This window comes from Phoca vitulina, unplaced genomic scaffold (assembly GCF_004348235.1).
Source record: "Phoca vitulina isolate PV1807 unplaced genomic scaffold, GSC_HSeal_1.0 scaffold20, whole genome shotgun sequence".
Lineage (NCBI taxonomy): Eukaryota > Metazoa > Chordata > Mammalia > Carnivora > Phocidae > Phoca > Phoca vitulina.
In genome coordinates this window covers 17,716,410-17,739,115 of record NW_022589723.1, presented here as the reverse complement: position 1 = coordinate 17,739,115, position 22,706 = coordinate 17,716,410, and the positions used below count along the sequence as shown (strand labels likewise).

The window sequence follows — 22,706 nt, the reverse complement described above, 5'->3', positions numbered from 1 at the left end:
GATGCTCACAGCTTGGTGACTGAAAAAATCATTGCTGCACTCCTAAGGAATTAGAAGGAAAACAGGAAAGTTAGCATGATAGAAAGCTGATTAAGTGATGTGTGGAGATTCGTACAGATTATTCAACACAAAAAATAGAGAGCTGATCATGTTGGTAGCAGATTCTTGCTTTAGAGCCTAATGGCTAGTATTTTCATATTAGGAATTCTTTATATTTCGTATTTTAGAAATCTCTTATTTTGTAATATTTTTATAGCATGGTGCTGATGTTAATGCAAAGGACATGTTGAAGATGACAGCTCTACATTGGGCCACAGAACACAATCATCAAGAAGTGGTGGAACTTTTAATCAAATACGGTGCTGATGTACACACGCAAAGTAAATTTTGTAAAACTGCATTTGATATTTCAGTAGACAATGGGAATGAAGATTTGGCAGAGATATTACAGGTAACTTTTGGCTTTTAATTTGTGAAAATAAAAGGATCTCTGTCTTGTGGATGATTTGAGCTGTTTAGCTTTTCATTTTGGACTTGGTTATTTTGGACAGTCTTTCCTCTTTCACTTCCTCTTTGTTCATTTACTGTTCATTTTTCTGATTGTAAGACTGTAGTCTTTACATGTAACATTAGAAGATTAGATAAGGTGATTACTTTCTGTGTTTTTAAGTCCCTGAATTCCCCTTCTAGACATTTCATTCTATTAATTATTTTTGTTGCATATTTGGATGCAGTATGGTTTTTCAAAGTCTGTTAAACTTCCACTAAAATTTTTCTTTAGTAGCTATAACAGTGTCCCCTGAGTGAGTAATATAGTCTCTATCACTCTGATTGGTTTCCTTTATTTTTCATCATCCTCAAAAAAATCTGGGAACATAGTTATTTATGGTTTTTGGGCAAGTTTCTTTCTTTTTTTAAAAAATTTATTTAGTTATTGGTGGAGGGGAGTCTTAAGCAGAGTCTGCACTGAGCGTGGAGCCCCACATAGGGCTCGATCTCATGACCCTGAGATCATGACCTGAGCCAAAACCAAGAGTCACATGACTCTGACTGCACCACCTGGGCCCCCCTGGGCAAGTTTTTCTAATAGCCAGTACTGCTTCTCTTTTCTTCAGCTACACAACTTTGATATAAATTATCTTCTTTACTCACTGCCTCTTGCCTGTCTTCTTGTTCTCCTTCCCAGTAGAACTCTTCTTTAAGACCATCTTACTCTATTGAATTTCAGCTAGTTACTTAAAAGATTCTATATGTCCAGGAAAATGAATTTTGTGATGCCTCTTGCAATTCTTTTACTCCTAGGAGTGCAATTCGGGAGCCAGGGTTGAAGATTGAGAACGGTTAATTGGGAAGGACATGCTTTATATGTATAATGATATATATTGCTGAATATGGTAGAGGAAATATTTAAGTAATTTGATTTCTGTAGCCACAGGGCAGCAAAATATCTTTTCAACTGTGTTCTGTAAAAAGCCTTCCAGATACCCATTTCTCTTCTCATGGGATTTTGCTGCTTTCCCTAACGGGGGAATTAGGATGTAAATTCCTACCTGTGATTTACCACTGCACTCTTAGTAGACCATATACAAAGATTTCCATTTGTTTTATATGATTCTTCTTAAGTTTTAGAATTTCCTTTATGTTTGTGTTTGTACTACATTGAGAATCTGTGCTGTATGTTCCGGTTGTAATTCTGAAAACGCCGTGTTGATTTGTGCTCTAGATTGCTATGCAGAACCAAATCAACACAAACCCAGAGAGTCCGGACACAGTGACGATACATGCCGCCACACCACAGTTTATCATCGGACCTGGAGGGGTGGTGAACCTAACAGGTCTGGTATCTTCAGAAAATTCATCCAAGGCAACAGGTATTGAGATGCATATAGGATAGCTGTTGGGACTTTATGCTTTACTAGGTATCCTCCTTTTAAGAAAGGACTGTTGGAGAATGAGGGTAAGATTATATCCGTCACCTTGGTTTTCTTTGGTATTGGCAAAAACCGATTTTTATGAGACACAAGAATTTGAAGAAAGGTGATATTGCAAAGTGTACTGCAATATTATCTTTCAAAAACTAATGCTACACCCAAGCTTGTTTTTCACAAAACGATGATCCAAGCTTCATTTAAGAGTTGAATTAAGTGAAATAGAGTATCAGAAAAGTGCATTAGATTAAGCTCCTTTAAAATGTAAATCTGTCTTCTCTTTTGTCACAGATGAAACCGGTGTATCTGCTGTTCAGTTTGGAAACTCGTCTACGTCAGTATTAGCTACGTTAGCTGCCCTAGCTGAAGCATCTGCTCCGCTCTCCAACTCTGCAGAAACGCCAGGTTAGAGAAACAAGGCAAATGTGCACATTAAAAGTTGGAGACTCAAATAGTAACAAAGGCTAGGAAGGTAATATAAAAGGCTAAAGTGAGCAGATTTCAGATGATGGCCATCCGAAGATAGGGACCCAGGGCAGGGGGGCATCTACTACTTAGCTCTAGCTGATTATGGTCCTATGCACAGTGTTGCCAGATTCCGTTTTTCATGGGAAGCTGAAAATCTGGATTTTAAAAGAATGTTAAATCCTGTCAATTAATTAAAATCTGATTAAAATTAAAAACAAACTTGTGTGGTTCACAGGAAAACGTCTCTGATCCAATTGGCCTTGTCTGTGACTTTTTGTATAAAGTAGATAAATATATATGAACTTGCTGTCTTTTTTATAACTTTTAATTTTTGTCAGTTCTATTAGAATGACCTAGAATCTTACTGACTGACAGAACTAGGAAGTAGCATGCCAGCTCCGCCATTAAAGGATGACTTGATGGTGAACGATGATAAACAGTATCAATAGCTGATTTAGACCAGGTTTTACTTTGACACGTAAGCAAAATAGTTCTTGCTATAATTATTATGTAAGTAAATGTCTTTTTATTTAGGGAATTTAGAAAACTTCACAAAATTATTATTCTTACTGTAGTTTAGGCCATTATATTTGGCTTATAAAAGTGCTTATAAAAGAATAATTTATTGTCACTCATTATTTAAATTCATGTTTTTTTTCAATTTGTGCCCAATAATAACAGTAATGACAACAGATCATTGAGTGCTTACTTGTGTGCTGTGCCCTGTGATAAATGTTTTACTTATGATCTCACTGAATCCTCACCAAAAAGCTTGAAGATCTATATTACTGGATTTGACTCTTTAAGATGCTACTGATTGAAAGATGTGTTTTTTTCAGGGAGAAAAATGTATCTATTTCTCTCTTCTCTCTCTCTCTCTTTTCATTATTAACTAGTGATAATAAACATTTATCTGTTGTCCAGCTTCTTCAGCAGCATAATCAATGTTGGAATCTAAGCCTTTGTATTTGGGACTTGTAAGATTTTTCAGAATCACTTTTGGCTGTTAGCAGTTATGATATGCTGCTTCTATAACCTGTGCCCGGATCTCGTTAGCATCTTTGTTATTGCATAGGCATAGCAAAGAAAATTAATTTTATTGGTGGTTTCTATTTCATTAAACTCCCTATTTTTTTGTCTTTAATTAAAGGATATATCTCTGAAAATTAAGCAGCTTTTCTTGAAGGTCAGCTGAAATTTTGACATTTAGGTATTTGGCTTCATGAATTAGTCATACCAACTTCTCTGACTTCTACTTTTGAAAATGTTATATATGGTCTAGTCTGAAAGACCAGGAATTTCAGTTGACTTTTATCGCATGTGATTTACAATCTTTTGTGAGCGCAGTAGTTTTTCATTTCAATGCTATGTCATAGTGGAATCTTTTTGAAGGTACTTTAAGAGCTTGAATTAAGTTAAAGTTCAGGTGAGTACATTGCCACCAGTGTACATAACTCAGCTGAGGTGTGTAATCAGATAAAGAAATATCTTCTCAGAGCTCAGTTTCCACATGCTCACGCTAATTATTTCTCTGCTTCATGGCTGTTCAGTTTCTCTTAACATCAATTGTCAGGCTCATCCTGATTTTAGAAAATATTTACATATATTTTTTCAAAGACATCCTAGTTAGGATCTGGGAAATAAAGTAGTACTCTCATTTTATATATGATGAAGCTGAGATTTATGAGGTTAAATAATTTTGCCCAAAGTAGCATGGCCATTAAGTGGTGAAAGGAGTTTTGTGCTCAAGGTCTGATTGAGTCCCACGTTGTGTGACTGTGACCACTATAATATATTGCAGTTTCTTGGTGATCAGTGGAGTGGTCTCTTCTACAATGTTTATAATTTGGTTTGTGATAAGAATAACTATTTATGTGATTATCATTTTGTCTTCTATCAAACAAAAGCATCACTATTCTTGCCTTTACTCCTGAGGTGTGTCTGTTGAAGCAATCTGCTGAAATAAATGTTTTGTTCCTTTGTCCTTCTTTAATGGATGGGACATAGGGATTTAGATAGATGAGAACTCATTCCAGTTCATTCCATTTTGGAAGTTACTCCAAAATGAAGATATAGAAAAGTTAAAAAAATTTCTTTGGGAGATTGCAGCTGCTTTTTCCTCATGAGGAAAACCACTGCCATGTAGTGGTATACTGTATTAATGAACAGAGGCAGTTATGTTATCCTCTTTCTACCAAAGCTTACAGGCCACTCTGTTATAGGTATTTTCCCTTTGAAAAATCAAAACTCTAGGAAACTCACACTCTTACTCCCTTTCTTTTTGCTTTAAAACAAAACAAAAATGTGCAAACAGTAAAAATTCATGGAGGGATAGATCATGTTTTGGGTTAAAGGAATAGCTCAGAACTGTTTTTGTGCTAAAATTTCCACTTACTATTTATAAACAGCTATTCATTTATAATGAGAAAAGTATTATTTATTCATGCATTGAACAGATTTTGTTGAATGTCTCTTATGACCTGGTTACTCTGCTTGGTGTTAGAGAGAAAATGGTGAACAATCAGATTCAATCCCAGCCCTTGTCAAACATGTGGTCTTTGGGTAGAACAAGATGTCCAGCAGTTACCCAGGTAAATAACGGTGATCAGTGCTACCTGTAAAGAAGGCAGGATTTTTCACCTAGTCTGGTGGTTCAGAGAATCTTCCTAGAGGAAGAGACATTTAAACTAAAGATGAAGTAGGAATTAGTAGAGCAAACATTGGAGAAAGAACATTTGAGGAAGAGGGACACTTGTAAAGCTTTTGAGGTCGGGAAGAGCTTGTCCTTTTCAGGGCACTTCAGAGGCCCATGTGGCTGAGCCCAGTGAGTGGGAGAGTAACTCATGGTGGTTGAAGGTAAGGTTATGAAAATGATTACTTTGGCAGGCCCTGAAAGGGAGTTCAGTTAGGACTCTTAATGCAATCAACCAGGGAAGAGATAGTGGTGGCATGGATTAGGATTTGGCAAAGAGACAAGAAGTGAAAAGATTTGAGAATTATTTGGGATGTAGAATTGGAAGTTATAATTGATTCGTTGTAGGCCTTACATCTGCAGCATAGTTTGTCTGACCCTTTAAAGTAAACTCTTTCATAAAACACTATTTTATGGCTCTAGCCTGAAGTCCTATATTGATTTTGTTTTGCTTAGCCTTAATCTTTTTTGTGGCCCAGCTATATAATCTCTTGATTAAATAGACATCTGTGACCACCCTTCTTTTTATCTTTAGGGCAACTTCTGTTTGTTAATATGGTGTTTTTCTAGAGGAGTAATGCATCTGGTAGTTGTTTCCCTCCTTTCTCCTAATAGTGAAATTTGATTCAGGTCCTCTCTGCACATTGTTTTTCTGCTGTTCCTAAAATAGATCAGTAAAAGTGAATTGGCTTTAAGGGATAAATTACTGGACTTCATAAGATTGTTTTGGTTTTGCTTTTTTGTTTTTAATTTCAGGTTCAATTGTAGGCCCAATACCTTTGAAATGTTTTCAGTGAACACAGTTTCTCACATTGAAACATTTATATGTAGAATTTTCAATCCTCAGATCATCTTAAAGACAGTTTTTTCTCTGTCTTATTTGAATTCTATGGCATTATAATTAAGTCTTGTTGAACAAGAGATCTCCGATATTTTCAATGATGCTGTAGGCTATCTAGGCTCTCTTTATATATTACAATCTAACTTTTGATTTAGATCAATGAATATTACACTTATTTATTTTTTTTATCCAGGGGTTTTACATTTAGAGGGGTGTGTGTGCATGTGTGTGTATTTTAAATAACACTCTTTTTAAAGTTTTTAGGTTTTCTCTTTTATTCTTACATGTTTCAACATTTCACTGTTGGATTGTTCTTAGGGTTTCTGGGGGACACTTTGTCTTCTTACATAATTGGTTTCCTTATAATTTTTTCTCAAATTCCTTAGTATAGCACAACTTAAAAAGAAAACTTTTTAGATGAAAGGGAGGAACTCTATTATTTTAATGATAGTCATTGGGAATAGTACAGAGATGAAAGTTCTTGAGTTGTGCCTTGATTGTGTGTGATCTCAGAAATTTCTTACATATGATTATGCTTTAAAGTATTTACTTGTAGTTAGCATTCAACCAGACTGAACATTTCTTTTTCATATGGATATTTTTAAGAAAAATCAAAGCAATAGCTAATGCATTTGAAAACCTTAGTAGTTGTTCTATTGAATATATTACTATTTTATGCCCTACATTTCATTTTATAATTATCTTCCTGAAATTTTCTTAAGTGCTTGGTGATAAAGCCTAATTATAGTTTAAGAGAAACAAAAATGAGAGAACTCAAAACATGAAGGTGTTTTGTATTTTCAGTATTCTCTTCTGCAGTTTGTACTGTGACCTTGATTATTACCAAATAACAGAATCACAGGGTTGCAGCCAGGGCTGTTGCCATACCATGAGTACCTCTTTGAAAACTAGGGTCCCCATACTTGTCTTTTCTTTAAAAGGAGCTCATAGATACCCATGGTGTTCTGTTGGGAGTTGGTAGCAACTTAGCACGTTTCAGAGCACCTGTGCATCTGAATGGTAGGTAACAGGACTCAGGAGAGAATGGTTTTATTTAATTGCACTTTTTGTAAAGTGTTACCTCAGATAATCCATGAAAAAAACCCATATTATTTAGAAACAGTTTTCATGTGATTTCTTTTTTCAGAATTATATTGTTCTTTATTTTGTATAATTATTTTTCAGAATTATATATTAAATGTTATATTAAAACATTTTTTTAGATTGACAGTTTTCAAGCCCATAGAAAAATTGGAGGATAAACTTTAGACCTTTCACCTGTACTTAACCACCTGTTAAAATCTTGCCACACCTACACACACACACACACACACACACTTTTATTATGCCCAATTATCTGCAAGTGGGCTGCAGATATCATGACATCTCACCCTTAAATACTTCAGCATATATCTCCCAAGAACAAGGACAGCGTGTTACATATTCATAGCTCCATTGTATTTCCTAAAAACATCAACATTAACTTAGTAACAGTATCTGACATGTGGTCCACATTCAAGTTTCCCCAGTTATCTCCAGAATATCCTTTAGAAAGTGTTTTTCATCCAGGATCCAAGGTTCACACATTGTATCTGGTTGTGTCTCTTTCGTCTCCCCCAGCCTAGGGCAGCCCCTACCACTTCCCTTGTTCTTTTTGACATTGAAATCTTTGTAGAGTCTGTGCCCATTGTGTGCATGATCATTTCGTTCTGGATTCATTTGCTTAATAATAATTAGATGCAGGCCAAACCCTTCCAGGAAGAATACAAGTGCTATTGTGTAATGTCCTGTTGCATCACATCAGGAGGCACATGTAAGGCCACCCCTATCATGACCGCTTGGTGAGAGTGGTCACTGCCAGGTCTTTATAGACACCTTTCCCCTTACTAATCTTCGAGAATATATGGATATCTTGTTTCTTGAAACATTTCAGTGGTTTTAACATCCATTGGTGACCCTTGTTTGAATCGATTATTACATTGGAGGTTACGATGATAATTTTTATTTTGTTAATTAGATGTCATTCTTCTATCAAGAAGATCTTTAAAGAGGGCACGTATTGAATGGAGCACTGGGTGTTACATGCAAACAATGAATCATGGAACACTACATCAAAAACTAATGATGTATGGTGATTAACATAATAAAATAAAATTTAAAAAAAGATCTTTCCTCTTTCCCCCTTTCTCTCCTTTTTCATGAAGTATTATTATGGACAAATGGATTTTTAAAGATTCATTGTGTTATAATCCATTATTGTCATTATTCCTTTTTTTTTCTTTTTTTTTATTAAGTTCAATTAGCCAACATATAGTACATCATTAGTTTTTGATGTAGTGTTCAGTGATTCATTAGGTGCATATAACACCCAGTGCTCATCACATCACGTGCCCTCTTTAATACCCGTCATTATTCCTTTTGATGCTTCTTTGTTGAAGTGTATGTAATATGCATACAGAAAAGTGCACAGATCATAAGTGTATAATATAATGAATTATCTCAGTGTGATTACTCCTGTATAATCACTGCTTAGTTCATAAATGGGAAGAACACAGTATATATTTTGTATCTGACTTATATCACTGAGCATGATTTTTGTCAGATTTATCCATGTTTTGTATTTAGTCATTTTAATTGCTGTGTAGTATTCCAGTGTATGAATCTACCACAGTCTGTTTATCCATCCTCCTTTTGATGGCCATCTGGTTGGTTTCAAGTCTTTTACTATTAGGAGTAAAACTGCTATGAATGTTCCTATACATATGTCTTTTGGGAGCAGTAGTTGGGCATAGGATTGCCTGTGGGAAAGGATTTTGGCAGCATTAAATTGTGATTTCTTTACCCAGGCAAAGCCAGGGGTGCTGTTTTCAGCTGCCAAAATCCTCTCTGGGCCTCTCACAAAATATTAAGAACACAGTTTTGGATTTTATTTATATAAATGTTAATATATTGTATTATTCATTATCATACGGTACTCGATCTATGTGCCGGTTACTATCACGGCAACCCTTGCTCATACAATCCAAAAAGGGAATACTGTTTATTCTGCTTACTTGAAAAAAATACAAATCTTCTTGTTTCATCGAATATGGAAATGCATATGAACTTATGTAAATATAAATGGAGTATAACCACATACAAAATTCTCTTTTGGATTATAGAATTTTATTAAGCAGGTGTAACGTTTGTTATATCTATTACCTTAGGAGATTTTATAAATTCTATACCTCAGATAACTAAATGAAGAGATACACGTGCATAGTTAGCACTCACTTAATTGTAAATTTTGGGACTTGTAGTCGATGGTTTACATAGATATGTACAGCACCACTGCAGAGTGAATTTAATAAAAACCATGTAAAAGCTTTTCTGTGTCACAAAAAAAGGGAAAACAAAGTAGCAAAGCGAAAATAAACTTCTAGTCATACTTTTATGTATGTTCACTGATTTTTACATATATATTTTTTTTCCAGTAGTGGCTACAGAGGAAGTAGTTACTGCAGAATCTGTGGATGGTGCCATTCAGCAAGTAGTTAGTTCAGGGGGTCAGCAAGTCATCACAATAGTCACAGATGGCATTCAGCTTGGAAATTTGCACTCCATTCCGACCAGTGGAATAGGTCAGCCCATCATTGTGACCATGCCAGATGGACAACAAGGTTGGTAGTAGGCATGTGGTTAAGTTGGAATTTATTCTCAATGCTTGGGAAATTGTGATGTTTCTCAAAGCATTTATTTTTGCCTTAAATTATATTTTTGTAACCTTCTGCAACAGGTTTGATTGGCTAATTTTATTTGCTTGGATTAGTATTGAAATTAACTTGCTTTTTCTGCATATATACTAGGTGGAAAGAAGAATTGGCTCACAAGTATTCTGGTTGGCAAATGAGCTTAAGTAAACAATTCAGAATCTGCTTTAGATAATAATTCCTTATGCCATTTATTGCTATTCAGATATCATACAGTCTTTTAAAAATACCATGTAAGAAAAGGCTCCTTACAAAGAAGATGGACTTAGGACTTGTAGTAGGAATGTGGTAACCACTTTTAGCAGCTTTGTTGGTAATTTTCCCATTTTTTCCCTCTTGGAAACCACTGAGAGTAGTAAGATAGATTAAACAAAAGGCTGAGAAAACCATAGAATTCCACATTTTAAGTGCTGCCAAAACCATCTAAGACTGTTAGAGCCAGGGCAAGAGAACCTTCATGAAAACTCACAGTGGTGCATCAGGAAAAGAAAAGAGATTGATTGAGCTAAAAAATTCTCAATAAATACACACTCAACAAGAGAGGGCCCAGTCTGCGTAGGAGGTGCTGTAAGCAGGGCTGAGGTAGAACAGGGCATGAATGCTGGGGGAAGCAGAAAGAGAAGGTGCAGAAAATTCCTATCCGAGCAAGCATTGCCATGTACCCAGTCCACCCCCCCACCAAAAAAATGTGTGTGCACATGCATAACCTTTTAGAAATTGATTAAGATTGCAGAGATTGTGTCCCTTCATGGCTAGTGAAGGAATTGGGGAAGTGAAGGGCTAGAGCTAGAGGTTTGGTTTAGAGTGACAGAGGAGGTATGGCACTATAGAGCGACTGGGTCTCAGGGAAAAAGTTTGTCTCTATAGCAGAAGAGGAACCACTTGACTTGTGAAGCCTGGGAAGCCATTCTCTTCTATTCTGCAGAAATCTCTGATGGCTAGTCCAAGATTTGGATCAGGCCCAGATGTTTTCACAAAGCTTCAAAGAACTAATTCTAATTATATAGAAATAAGAAAACTTTCACAGTTTGTATCAAGCAGATCTAATGTTTCTAATACCTGACCATTATACAGACAGACTAATCTCATCCCAGGAACAAATGGAAAGAAATGTCACGTTTTTGGTTGAGAAGATTCACTACCATAAAGCTCTCCATTCTTCCTGAGCTAATTTATAAATGTAATGTAATATGGGAAAAAAAAAAAAGACTGTTTTAGTTTGCTAGGGCTGCCACAACAAAATACCACAGACTGAACGACTCAACAGAAATTTGTCTTCTCACAGTGCTGGAGGTTTGAAGTCCAAGATCAAGGTGTTGGCAAATTTGGTTTCTTCTGAGGCCTTTCTCCTTGGCTTGCAGATGGCTGCCCTCTCACTGTGTCCTCATTGGTTGTCCCTCAGTCTGTTTGTGTTGTCTGTGTCTTAATCTCTGCTTCTTCAAAGGACACCAGTCATATTGGATTAGGGCCCACCCACATGACCTCGTTTCACCTTATTTACCTTTTTAAAGGCCTGATCTCCAAGTAGAGTCACATTGTGAGGTACGGGGGGTTAGCACTGAAGCATTTGAATTTTGAGGAGGACACCATTCCTCCCATAACAGAGACCAACAGGTTTTTTCCTGGAACTAGTCAAACAGATTCTGAAGTTTATATTATTGGGGGGGCAGGGAAGAAGAATAAGGAAAATTGGGAAAGAAGAGCAGTGAGAGGAGCTTACTAAATATTAAGATAAACTTTTAACTTTTAAAGCCTTCACAGTTCAAAAGTGTGTAACTGACATGTGAATATATGCGGACTATGCAGACAGTCCAGTGAAGCACATACAAGGTTCTCAGTTCTTCTTGGGTTAATTTATAAGTGTGATGTAATATGAGTTACAAGAAATAAAACACGTTAATTCTCAATATCACTAATGTTTTAAATTACAGTGTACTAAAAATTTTACTTTTTTCATTTCTGCTTACATTTATAAATGACGGAGTTTTTAATATTTTGATAAAAAACTTTAACGGCTTTACCACAATTGTAATTTTTCCCTTGATTATTAAAATTGCTATGAACGGTTCCAGCTTGCACAGTCATTTGTATGGTCCCACACTGCTTGCTATGCAGAGCAAGGACAGCCTCTCTCTCTCTGTACATATGTCTACATCTGTATAAAGAACTACTAAAAATTAGGGACAAAGTCCAACAACCCAAAAGGAAAACAAGCGAAGTTTATACACAGACAGTATTCATAATGGTGTGTCCACACAGTGGAATATTATGCAGCTAAATAAAAGCAAGCGCTATATGTACTGATGAAAGATACCCTAGGTACCTGGAGTGAAGAAAGCAGAGGCAGAACAGTGTCTCTATTGTATGTATGTCGCCTTTTGTATAAGACAGAAAAGTGAGAATGTATGTTCATGTTGGTTTTTATATAAATTAACACAAGAACAATAATAAGAAACCAATAAAAGTGATTCTCTGTTATGCTTATTGTTTTGATTTTCAGCCATATAATGAGTATGTTATCTGTAAAAATTTTTAAAAAATAGGTACTTTAAACAGTAAATAGTATTCATTAAAAATGTACCCTGAAGACAAATATGGATATCCTCATAAAAAGAAAATTAATGCTTTTAAATTATTGTTTTGGGACATCTTTATTTTAGATGAGTTGCATCAACAATGTCACGACTAGTTTTATTTCTACTAAAACCTGTCTGAAAATGAAGTAACGTATACATTTTTTTTAATTTTAGTATTAACAGTACCAGCAACTGACATTGCTGAAGAAACTGTTATAAGCGAAGAACCACCAGCCAAGAGACAATGTATCGAAATAATTGAAAACCGGGTGGAATCTGCAGAAATAGAAGTAAGGAGTCTTTTACCCGGTGTGTTTTGCTGCAGTCATCCAAAATAAATTCAGTTTGCTTGTCTATATAATTTTTTTTTTTGGTCTTTTATATTTATTACTGACAGTGCTGTTTTGATACAGAATGAAAGTACATAGTATTATTTTGTCTAATTATTTGCTTATACGTATAGCAAACCCTCAATAAATACATATTGAATGAATGAATGAATGAGTGAAGAATTTGTTTATAACAAAGTCTGTCATCGTGGTAACATTGTAACGAATTTGGTTCTTGCGCTCCATCCTTTATTTTCTGTTAAATTTACATGCATCATTCTCGCAAGTCACTAAAGGAAATGTCACTGTATATTGATAAAAAACATTCTTTTCTTTTGAAAGTGAAATGTAAATGCCTATTTGGTCTGGAGGATCCTTTTAGAAAAGGTTGATATTTGTTGACTAGGTTATTTTTTAAAAAGCCATAAATAACTGCTTATTTCACTATTAAGTTCTTTAATAAGGAATTTAAATTTAGATTAGTTGTTGATAGGATTCAGCTTTTTCCCCACCTCCCAAACTCGTTTGGAAGTGTAACCAAACCATAGTGCCTCACGGGTTTTTTTCTCACATGACTGTAAACAAAACTGTGTTCCCTGAATTTGGTATTAACTCATATAAAGTGAAAATAAAATTATTCCTGAATAACTTTGGAAGATCAATTGCAGTGTAAAGGACACTGGACTTGAAATTAAATGAGCTGGATTTGAATTCCACCTCTTGCCCCTATTAGCTTTGAGGCAAGTTATCTTACCTTTCTGAATTTCAGTACTATTTTCTCTCAAATTGGAGTTTTGGATAACAATATCTGTATTTTGGAGATTTCTATCAGAATTAAAAAAGTCAGCATACTCATTATACAGATATTCATAATATCTGATACATGTAACCAGTAAATGTTGCTGAATATCTTAAATAGTAATAATGTTGGTGAACATCTAGGAATTCTTAAGTATCTTGTTTCATAGAAAAGAGGATTTTTTTAATTTTATTTATTTATTTATTTATTTTTTTAAAGATTTTATTTATTTATTTGACAGAGAGAGACACAGAGAGAGAGGGAACACAAGCAGGGGGAGTGGGAGAGGGAGAAGCAGGCTTCCCGCTGAGCAGGGAACCCGATGCGGGGCTCGATCCCAGAACCCTGGGATCATGACCTGAGCCGAAGGCAGACGCTTAACGACTGAGCCACCCAGCCACCCCAAGAGGATTTTTTTTAAAGTCACTAAAAAGCAACATAAAACTCTGACTGAGGACAACTAGAATATATCTTTGCTCCAGTTCATTTAAGTGTAATGCTGGTACATCTTTAAGCGATAATCACAAAGAATATATTATTGAGTTAACAAGAATCTGATTCATGGTTTAACCAGAATGTTTGGTAAAAGTAGGACTTTAATTATTGAGGGTAAGGTGTTCTGTTTCTTCAAAATTTAAAATGATATTTAGCACACAGAAATTCTTACAAGCTAGCAATTTATTCCATTGAACAGTATCAATATACTTATTATTTAGTAATCTTTTAAATTTTTTTATGTCAGATGATCTTTTCTGGCACATAAGGTGAAAAAGATTTGTCTTGTACTTTGCTTTAACTATTTTTTTTTTGCTTTAACTATTTAATAAAACATTTTTAAATTACTTGAATTTTTATTAAACATAAACTTACTAAATTCAAATTATATATTTAAAACAATGAATGTGCAGCCTGCACCTTTATTTACCTAATAACACGTAAGAGTTGCTGTTTTCCTCAAAGGTCAGCCTGATTCCCCTCTTAGTCTTTCAGAGACCAGGAAGAATAATTACAGGTAACAGGAAAGTATGAATTGAGGTATATAAATTAACTAGAACCAAGGCTAGAACTTCAGGGAGATAGAGTTTTAGCTTGGTTTAAAGAAGTGTTTTGTTTGTTTTGTTTTGTTTTTAGTAATTAGAGCTTTCTGGTCATGGAACTCTCATTCTCCATCACCAGAAATGTTCAAGCCAGTGTTGCACGATCTCTCTGCAGCTCTTAAAGAGAGACCTTGAAGCATACAGTGAGTCTAGATGGTAGAGGGGGGCTGGGAATATAGAATGAAGAGAGGCCTCCAATGTTTTCATCAAACCAGGTAATCATTTCCTTATAATACATAAAGTGGTGCTTTTGAACTTACTTCCTTAGATGACCAATGGAGTTGTCTTGGGGGCAGACTTTTATACTCTAAGTGACAACTTAACCATTAACTAAAAAAATTTCTTGCAGGCAGTGATTCTCAACTGGGGCATTTTTGACCCCAGGGTACATCTGGCAATGTCTGGAGACATTTTGTGTTGTCACAACCAGGGGTGTGCCCCTGACCTATAGGGGATAGAGGCTGGATATGCTGCTAAACATCCTACAATGCACAGGACAGCCCCCACAGTAAAGAATTATCTGGTCCAAAAATATCCATGTTGAAATTGAGGAACTCTGCTCTATGGGAATTAAAAAATCAACTCATTATACAGAATCTAACATGTTTGGATTTTCTCTGCATGTGTGTGTCCACAACTACCAAAGTGACTGTTTATAAATCAAATGTTAAGAATTTATATTTACAGTTTCCCAACTAACATTGGAAAGGTTTATTAATGCTCTCTACAAAATTGGTTTAAGTTGTAGAAAATGTATTATAAATGCTGAAGCTTTTATATGTGCATTATAGCAATATAGGAGATGAAATAGATCTGTTTTTCAAAGGGGAGGTATGAATAAGACACCAAATTGCAATAATGTATATCATATCACCCCCTTGCACTAAAGATATTTTTGGAAGCAGTGTGCTATATATGGAATCAGTGAATTCTTTTGTAATGTGGGAGGGAAGAAATATATAATTAGTGCGTTAGGAATAACAGGTTTTTTCTGTTAACTTAGTTGTGTGAAATCAGGAAATACCTTTACCTTTTCTTTGCTGTGGAGGTTAGAGATGAGTATGTTTATTAGCAAGTTTGTTTATTTTTAATGAAATATTTGTGTCTTCTAACCAGTGATAGATTGAGATCCTTAGTGTTCTTTTAAAAATTGTTTCCTGTAAACTTTACACAGTGTTTTATTTGATGCAATTTTTTCAGTCTATTTTCCTTTTATTGATGTTCTTTTGATCTATCAAAGTTGAAAATTTTCTATATTCCTCTCTTTTTTTTAAAGATTTTTATTCATTTATTTGAGAGAGAGAGTGAGCGAGAGGAGAGAGAGCACTAGCTGGGGAAGAGTAGAGAGGGAAAGGGAGAAGCAGACTCCCCGCTGAGCAGGGAGCCCTACTCGGGGCTCGATCCCAGGACTGCAGGATCACTATCTGAGCCGAAGGCAGATGCCTAACCGACTGAGCCACCCAGGCGCCCCTCCTATCTCTTTTTGAGAAGTTTTTCCTTTAGGGCTGGAGTAGGCAAAGGGCCAAATAGCAAATACTTTCAGCTTTGTGGACTGTCCAGTCTGTGCTTCACTACTCACTTTTGCCATTGTAGTGGGAAAGTAGCCATAGACACTTTGAAAATGAGTAGGCATGCCTTATTTCAGTAAAACTTTATTTATAAAAACGGGATCATATCTGGTCCATGGCACTTGGAAAATTGATGTTTACACACAAGGAAACAGCTCACACGCCCTGCCCAGTTTCTCCCTCTCTCTTTTTAAAGATTTTATTTATTTATTTGACTGAGAGAAAGAGAGTACAAGTGGTGGGGGGGAGGGGCAGAGGGAGAAAAAGACTCCTGGCTGAGCAGGGAGCCCGATGTAGGGCTCGATCCCAGGACCCTGGGATCATGACCTGAGCCGAAGGCAGACACTTAACCGACTGAGCCACCCAGGTGCCCCAGTTTCTCTCTTTTTAAACAAATATTTAATGGTTAAGAATATGGGTATATTTTAAAATTTTCTGATTGTGTTATCTTGGTCAGGTTATTTAACCTTTTAAAGCTTCGTTTCCCCATAAATAACAGGGAGGAAATAACAGCACCTACATTATCAGATTGTTGTAAAGCTTAAATGAGAACCATGTAAAGGACTAGTACAATCATGGGCATATAATAAGTGCTCATTAAGTGTTAGTTGCTTTTATTATCTTCCAAAATTTATATAGAAGTATGGTGAGAGATAAACCACTATAATGACTTTTTGCCTTACAATAGCTAAGGTAAAAATAAATTTGAATAGTAGAAAATTAAAAATGATAACATTGTTTCGAGAGAATTGCTGCCAGCTGAAGCCAAATTCACGAATTTTGTTTGAAAATAAAAAAGCAAACTCAAATCTTCCCTTGCCCTGTTATTCCATTGCTTGGGTTTGGAATTGTGGTGTAAGATAAGTATCTTCTCAATTGCTACCAAATCGAGATTATCATCAGAATTTACTTTTTTGGAATTCTTCAGTGTTAGACTGTTAAAGGAAAAATACTTTAGTATTACATATTATTAGGTGAAGGTATGTTTATTTACAAATGTCAAAGTCCTTTTTACTGTGCTTTTATTGCAAAAGGTCAAAGCTATATGATTGGTATTTCTATTTAAATATAAATCTCAAATGTCAGTCTTTTGGACTATTCATGTGTGAAACAACCAAATTACTGTTTACGTTAAGGAAATGTCTTGCATATAATATATGTTCAGGAAACATTTAACAAATTTGTAAACAAAAGATCTCAGTAAAATAAGTGATATTTTCCACTTTTTAGAGATTTTTATTTGCTTTGAAAAGTGAGATAGCAAGAAGATTCTCTCCCCAAAAACCTATATTCTTGAGAAGTAAAAAATGGAAACACTTAAACTTTAATAATGTTAACTATGCTTTCAATCTTGAGGACTAAGTGTACTCAAAGAGTAGTGCTAATGACCTTTATCTTTCAGGTTTTACAGATACAGTCAAGAAATGCAGTGTAACATGAATCTTTTATTTGGCCTAGTAGGCAGAAGGGAGCTGTCTTTTTCATTTGTAGGAAGATATATTCTAATTGAAATAAAAATATGCAACAAGGAAAACAAACTGTATTTAGTGTTAGACTACCTCACTCAGTTTGCTTTCATCTGCTGAGTAATTGTGAATCCCTTGCTGTTTCTAAATGTTAATGAATAGCTAGTACAAGGAGATACCTTTGAGTTAGAGAATGTGTTCCAGTATTTCCTACCAAATTCAAAACTTTGGTTATCGAAGGATCTTATTTCTTAACACACAAAACACTTATGCATGGCCATGAGTGCTCCTGCCAGAGGTGGCGGTCAAGCTCCCGGAGAAGCAGCACCCCTCCCCCACTCTTTCCATTGGCCTGCTCGAAGTTCTCCAGAGTTCACTGCCAAGGTAGTGGTGTTGTTTACTTGAGGCTCGACTCTTAGGTGTCTTCTGACTTGTTTCTACTCTGCCATCTTGCCTGGAGAAAGGGTAAGAAGGGGGTAAGAAAAGGATAGCAGGGTAAGGCGTGGCATTTCTTAAATTGGAGATGAAGGGTGCGTATGTTTCTTCTTGTACATTTTGTGTAAATGGAAGATTTGGAGACTACTTGTGTGATCAATCATTCCCACATTTGGTGGACTCGGGGAAAAACACATGTTGGATTTAGCTTCATTCCCAGTATGGGGAAGGGAATGGGATCAAAGGAAGGAAGGAAGGAAGAAGTATTACATTTGCTCCTCCTTGGAGACCATGTGAATAGTGAAGGGGAGGGAATCTTTTGGTGTTCACAATGGACAAGAGTCAAGGAAGTAGTGGAAGAGACCCTCATACTGTCCTCTTCCCCAGTAGGCTACTGACCCTCACCTTCAGTTGTGTCTTGTCCAGTGTGACCCTGGCGTTTCTTATGATCAGTCATGGTCCTACCCTGAGCCCCCATCCCACTAAGAGATCTTGGGCCTCTCAAATGAAGTTGAGCTTGGGCCTCTGCAGGTTGAGCTTTTGTCCATGTGCATACTAGACACATGAGAAAGGAGTCTTTGAAATGTTTTCCCTTAGGCAACTGAATAGGGGCAGAGTGGGGAGGAGAAAGGGTATCATTTTCATTGGACTAGGTTTATGTTTAGCTCTCAATTTATTGAGGAATTTAATACATATATTTGCATAATTTAATGAATCACAGTAAAGAAATTAGTATTTTGTTGGTTTGTAAAATGGGATAATTTAGGAAACATTAATCTAGACCAACACTCTGTTTTACCGGTGAGGAATCTTGCTTGTTACCAGAGAGGAAGATAGTGTTAAAAGCAGTAATATTAGAATCTCGTAAACCCAACTGTGTTACCCTGGAAAAGCTATCTCATCTCTGAGCATCGTTTTCCTCATCTGTAAAATGGGCATAATTGCTGTCTTAGAGGCTTGTTATTGGCAGTCACCTTATTTAGTCACACAGTGAGTGCTCAATAAGTATTAACTTTTATAATTTATTATACCTTTACATAAAAACGTCACAGAGGTGTGAAGAGGTATATTTCTCTCTTAAAGCAGTCTTTGTCATACATATGAAAGTATAGGTCCACAATCTGGGTTCATTATGTTAATCTTATTTTTAATTAGGGAGTGATTTCTTGAGGTCAGAAACTAATCTGTGTCAGAGCGTGGAGCACAAAATTTGGGGCTTTAATTATTAATGAATTGGTTGACAAGGCAAGACGTCTCGGAAATATCAACAGGTGGCTAGCTACATCTAGCTCCTACGGATTTTTCTGTTTGAAGGATGCATGCTTGTATGTGTTAATTGTGTATTCATGCAAACATTGAAAAAACCTTTTTTTTCAATTAGGAGAGAGAAGCTCTTCAGAAACAGCTGGATGAAGCAAATCGAGAAGCACAAAAATATCGACAGCAGCTTCTAAAGAAAGAACAGGAAGCAGAGGCCTACAGACAAAAATTAGAAGCTATGACTCGTCTTCAGACTAATAAAGAAGCTGTTTAATTAACTACGAACACATAGTTTGAATTTACTTTTGGTTAAGAAAGAACACAGTCTTGAACTGTACACCGCAGGAAGCCAGGCAGAAGAGACTACGGATTGACGATCGGACTTAAGCCATGAGCTCTGAATCCTTGTAACATAAAACTCTACTTTGGAAGTTGTGAAATGTATTTAAAACTGAATTCTGTAAATAGTTTTTGTTTTTTTACAGTTCCAAATGAGTTATAAAGATTGTTGAAGAGATCCAAAAACACAATAAGCCACTGTTTTTGTGAATTCTTTTTGATTTTAGTATGAACCTTAATTTCTCAGAAACAGAACAGTTTTAAGGGTGATCGTTGTTGATTAGACCAAATGTTATGTAATAATTATGTGGTGGACTGATGCTGGAATTACTCCTGTAGGTATAAACTTCTATATGAAAAGAAGATTTCTCCCAGGAAATCTTTGTACAGCTTTAAGTTGTCTCAGATTCTCTGAAAACATTTTTTAGAAAGCAAATTTTTATATTTGTTCAATTTCAGCTATACCCAAGTAGATTTACATGTATATGAAGCAAATATTTTTTAAACTTTCTGTTTGTACATATTCTGCATGTTTTATAATTTCAAAATGCATCACTTGCATAGGTATTTTTCCCACAAAGATGATGAAAGTGAACAAGGGGGAAAAATCCTTTTATTCTGTAGGTCATTGAAAGTTAAGTAAGCTAGCAGCTGGTTTTATTGGAATGACAATGTTCTTAGAAGGAGCAGCTTACGCGATAACTTGAATTTGCAAACTGCAAAATCTATGCTTTTTTGAAAATTTCATAGTGGGGACGTGAAACTGTATTCTGTGCCTTCCATCATGATTTCCACATGAAAGCACTTTAAGGCACTGGATTTTAAGATAATGTTTTTGGAATACTCAGAGCATATGGGTTTCTGAAATATTTCATGGACTCATTTCTCCCCAGGAAATTATTCTTATGGAAAAAAAAATGCTTTTGTATGTAGAACAAGAACTTTTTGTACTACAGTGATGCTAGATATGTCTAACATAACTTTTACTTTTCCCTGTGAAAGCTGTATGTCTGTGCTGTGACTTGCTCTCATCACAATATCGTTGAATTCCACAGTGTATGGACATTAAACTCTGACATACTCTTCATTCTTTTTTGTAAAACATAACTTCAAGCTCTTTTTTCTTGCTTTATTTTTTAATGTCTTAAGCTTTATGAACATGTTTAACCCTAAGACCCTTCTAGATTACATATCTGTATAAAGAAGCAATTACCCTTAAAACTGTACTCTGGCCTACTTTTCTATTTTACAATTAAATATCTTTTCCACATACATTCAGTGTAGACTTATATTTTGACCACACATTAAAAATCCTGTTCTGTATGTTACAGCCATATTCCACCAGAATGAGAATATATATAGTCTTCACACTGTGTCTTACAAATCCTTGAGGTAATTTCTTGGGAAGTTGCTCGCTCTCTCACTGGCGTTATTATAGTTGATAAGGTAATAAAAGGATCTGTGAACTCTCAGCTTCATACTTGCTATTGGGAAACTTAGAAAGGTTTGAGAGCAGATTTAAGAACTCTAAAAAGAAGAGAAAAAGACCTTTTCAGTTTTCCACTAAATTTGACACATATTTCAAATTATCTGAATAGGTTTTACAAAAGTGAAGCCATATTTTCTGTAGCATGAAGCTACTTTTTCTGTGTCTTTTCTTACTTTAGTGCATTTATGGGTTTGTTAGGCAGAGTGCCTTTGGCATATGCAGTGCTGGAGTGGAGAAGGACCAGTATGTTTACCCCAGAGTGCAAGCCACTGTAGACTTTGCTTCCAGACTGGATTGGCCCCAAAGAGCCCTGAGACAGTGTTGGAAATGAGCCCCTGAAAGCTGATTTAATACGCTCTTTGATTCCTAGTCTCCTCTTGTGCTGGAGACTTTATCTGGTACAAGAAGGAATTTTGATTTATAGTAGCATTTGATGTAGATGGGAAAAAATAAATTGGTACTTGAAAGGAGTAAGTCTATGACAATATCAGGTAAATACTCAGATGTCTTGGGGAGAAGTTCACTTTTTTCAGTGTTACGTTGGACTTGTATAATTCCTCAGTCATCTACACCTGATCCAGTGTGCTGCGAAATCAATAGTTAGACAAGAATTTATAAGAAATTTAAAATGGGTTTATTTTTTTCTTTCTAGCTTCTGTTTTCAGTTGGGCTGGAAAAGCTTTGCATTCTAATTCTTGATGGTGTTTTGAACAGAAGTTGAAAGGAAGTGACAGAATGAAATAGAAGTTTTCAGAAATCCATACTTAATGTATTTCCCCTACCTAATGATGGTTTTGTCGTTAAAGGTCATTTGGTCACCACATCGATGGTTAATTATTTCCACTGATGTGTGAACAAACACCTTTTAGAGCAGCCTTACTCAACTCGGGTTCTGGGAGGGAATCAAGACCTAATGCCGTAAGTGTTAGGGCCTAAAGAATTACTATCTTATAATGAATTTGCTTCTTTCCTGTGCATCTAGTATACTTACATACTATCTAGACGTGGGGCTCATTAGATGTCTTGATTACCTAATGATTTGGTTCAGATTTAACTTCCCTGTGTATAGTCATTGGAACTCCAGGATTACAAATTCTAAATTGGATCTGTGATGCTCTCGGAAAGCCTCATCTGGCAAGTAGTATCTGCAAGGACTGTGCTTCTTAACTAATTTTAATTTATTGTTATTTATTTTATTTATATCCTAATTACTTCCCATAAGGGCTTGTGATGTCATTTGTCTTTATTGGCTTTTAGGAATAATTTTCTTACGTCAATCTTTCACGATGTGAATGGCAGACTAGTACTCTATTCTTTTACTCTGACACTAGATTGCTCTCTTTCTTTCTGGTGGTAGAGGGAGCTAGGGAGCTCTCCTCTGTGACATTCAAAAGAACAAAGTTAAATGGAGGAGGGAATAAATGTGAAATCTCATGCCATTTTTGTTTATGACAAAAAGATAAGAACAAAGTTAAATGGAGGAGGGAATAAATGTGAAATCTCATGCCATTTTTGTTTATGACAAAAAGATTTGTATATATTTTTATCCAAAACATATCGCTAATGAAAACCTATGCAGTATATTTTTCTTCAACATGATTATTTAATGATGTTAATTATTGAAAATTAGAAGAAACCCTTGCCTTTCTTTGTTATAACAGGAATTGATG

At 35.6% G+C, this 22,706-nt stretch overlaps 1 protein-coding gene across 7 annotated transcripts in view; it reads left to right on the top strand.

The window, feature by feature from the left end:
* The window catches only part of GABPB1 (GA binding protein transcription factor subunit beta 1), a 65,231-nt gene extending 43,049 nt beyond the window's left edge, over nucleotides 1–22,182 (top strand). For 2 of the 7 annotated variants that reach the window (XM_032417334.1, XM_032417332.1), the window contains exons 4-9: nucleotides 257–451; nucleotides 1,724–1,835; nucleotides 2,220–2,333; nucleotides 9,403–9,588; nucleotides 12,429–12,544; nucleotides 19,330–22,182. In XM_032417334.1, the coding sequence (XP_032273225.1) occupies nucleotides 257–451; nucleotides 1,724–1,835; nucleotides 2,220–2,333; nucleotides 9,403–9,588; nucleotides 12,429–12,544; nucleotides 19,330–19,482 (876 nt within the window). In that variant the 3' untranslated portion in view covers nucleotides 19,483–22,182. Of the gene's footprint in view, nucleotides 1–256; nucleotides 452–1,723; nucleotides 1,872–2,219; nucleotides 2,334–9,402; nucleotides 9,589–12,428; nucleotides 12,564–19,329 lie in introns of all 7 variants that reach the window. The other 5 variants (XM_032417331.1, XM_032417328.1, XM_032417333.1 and 2 more) reach the window with 4 other exon arrangements.
* Nucleotides 22,183–22,706: the final 524 nt, after the last annotated feature.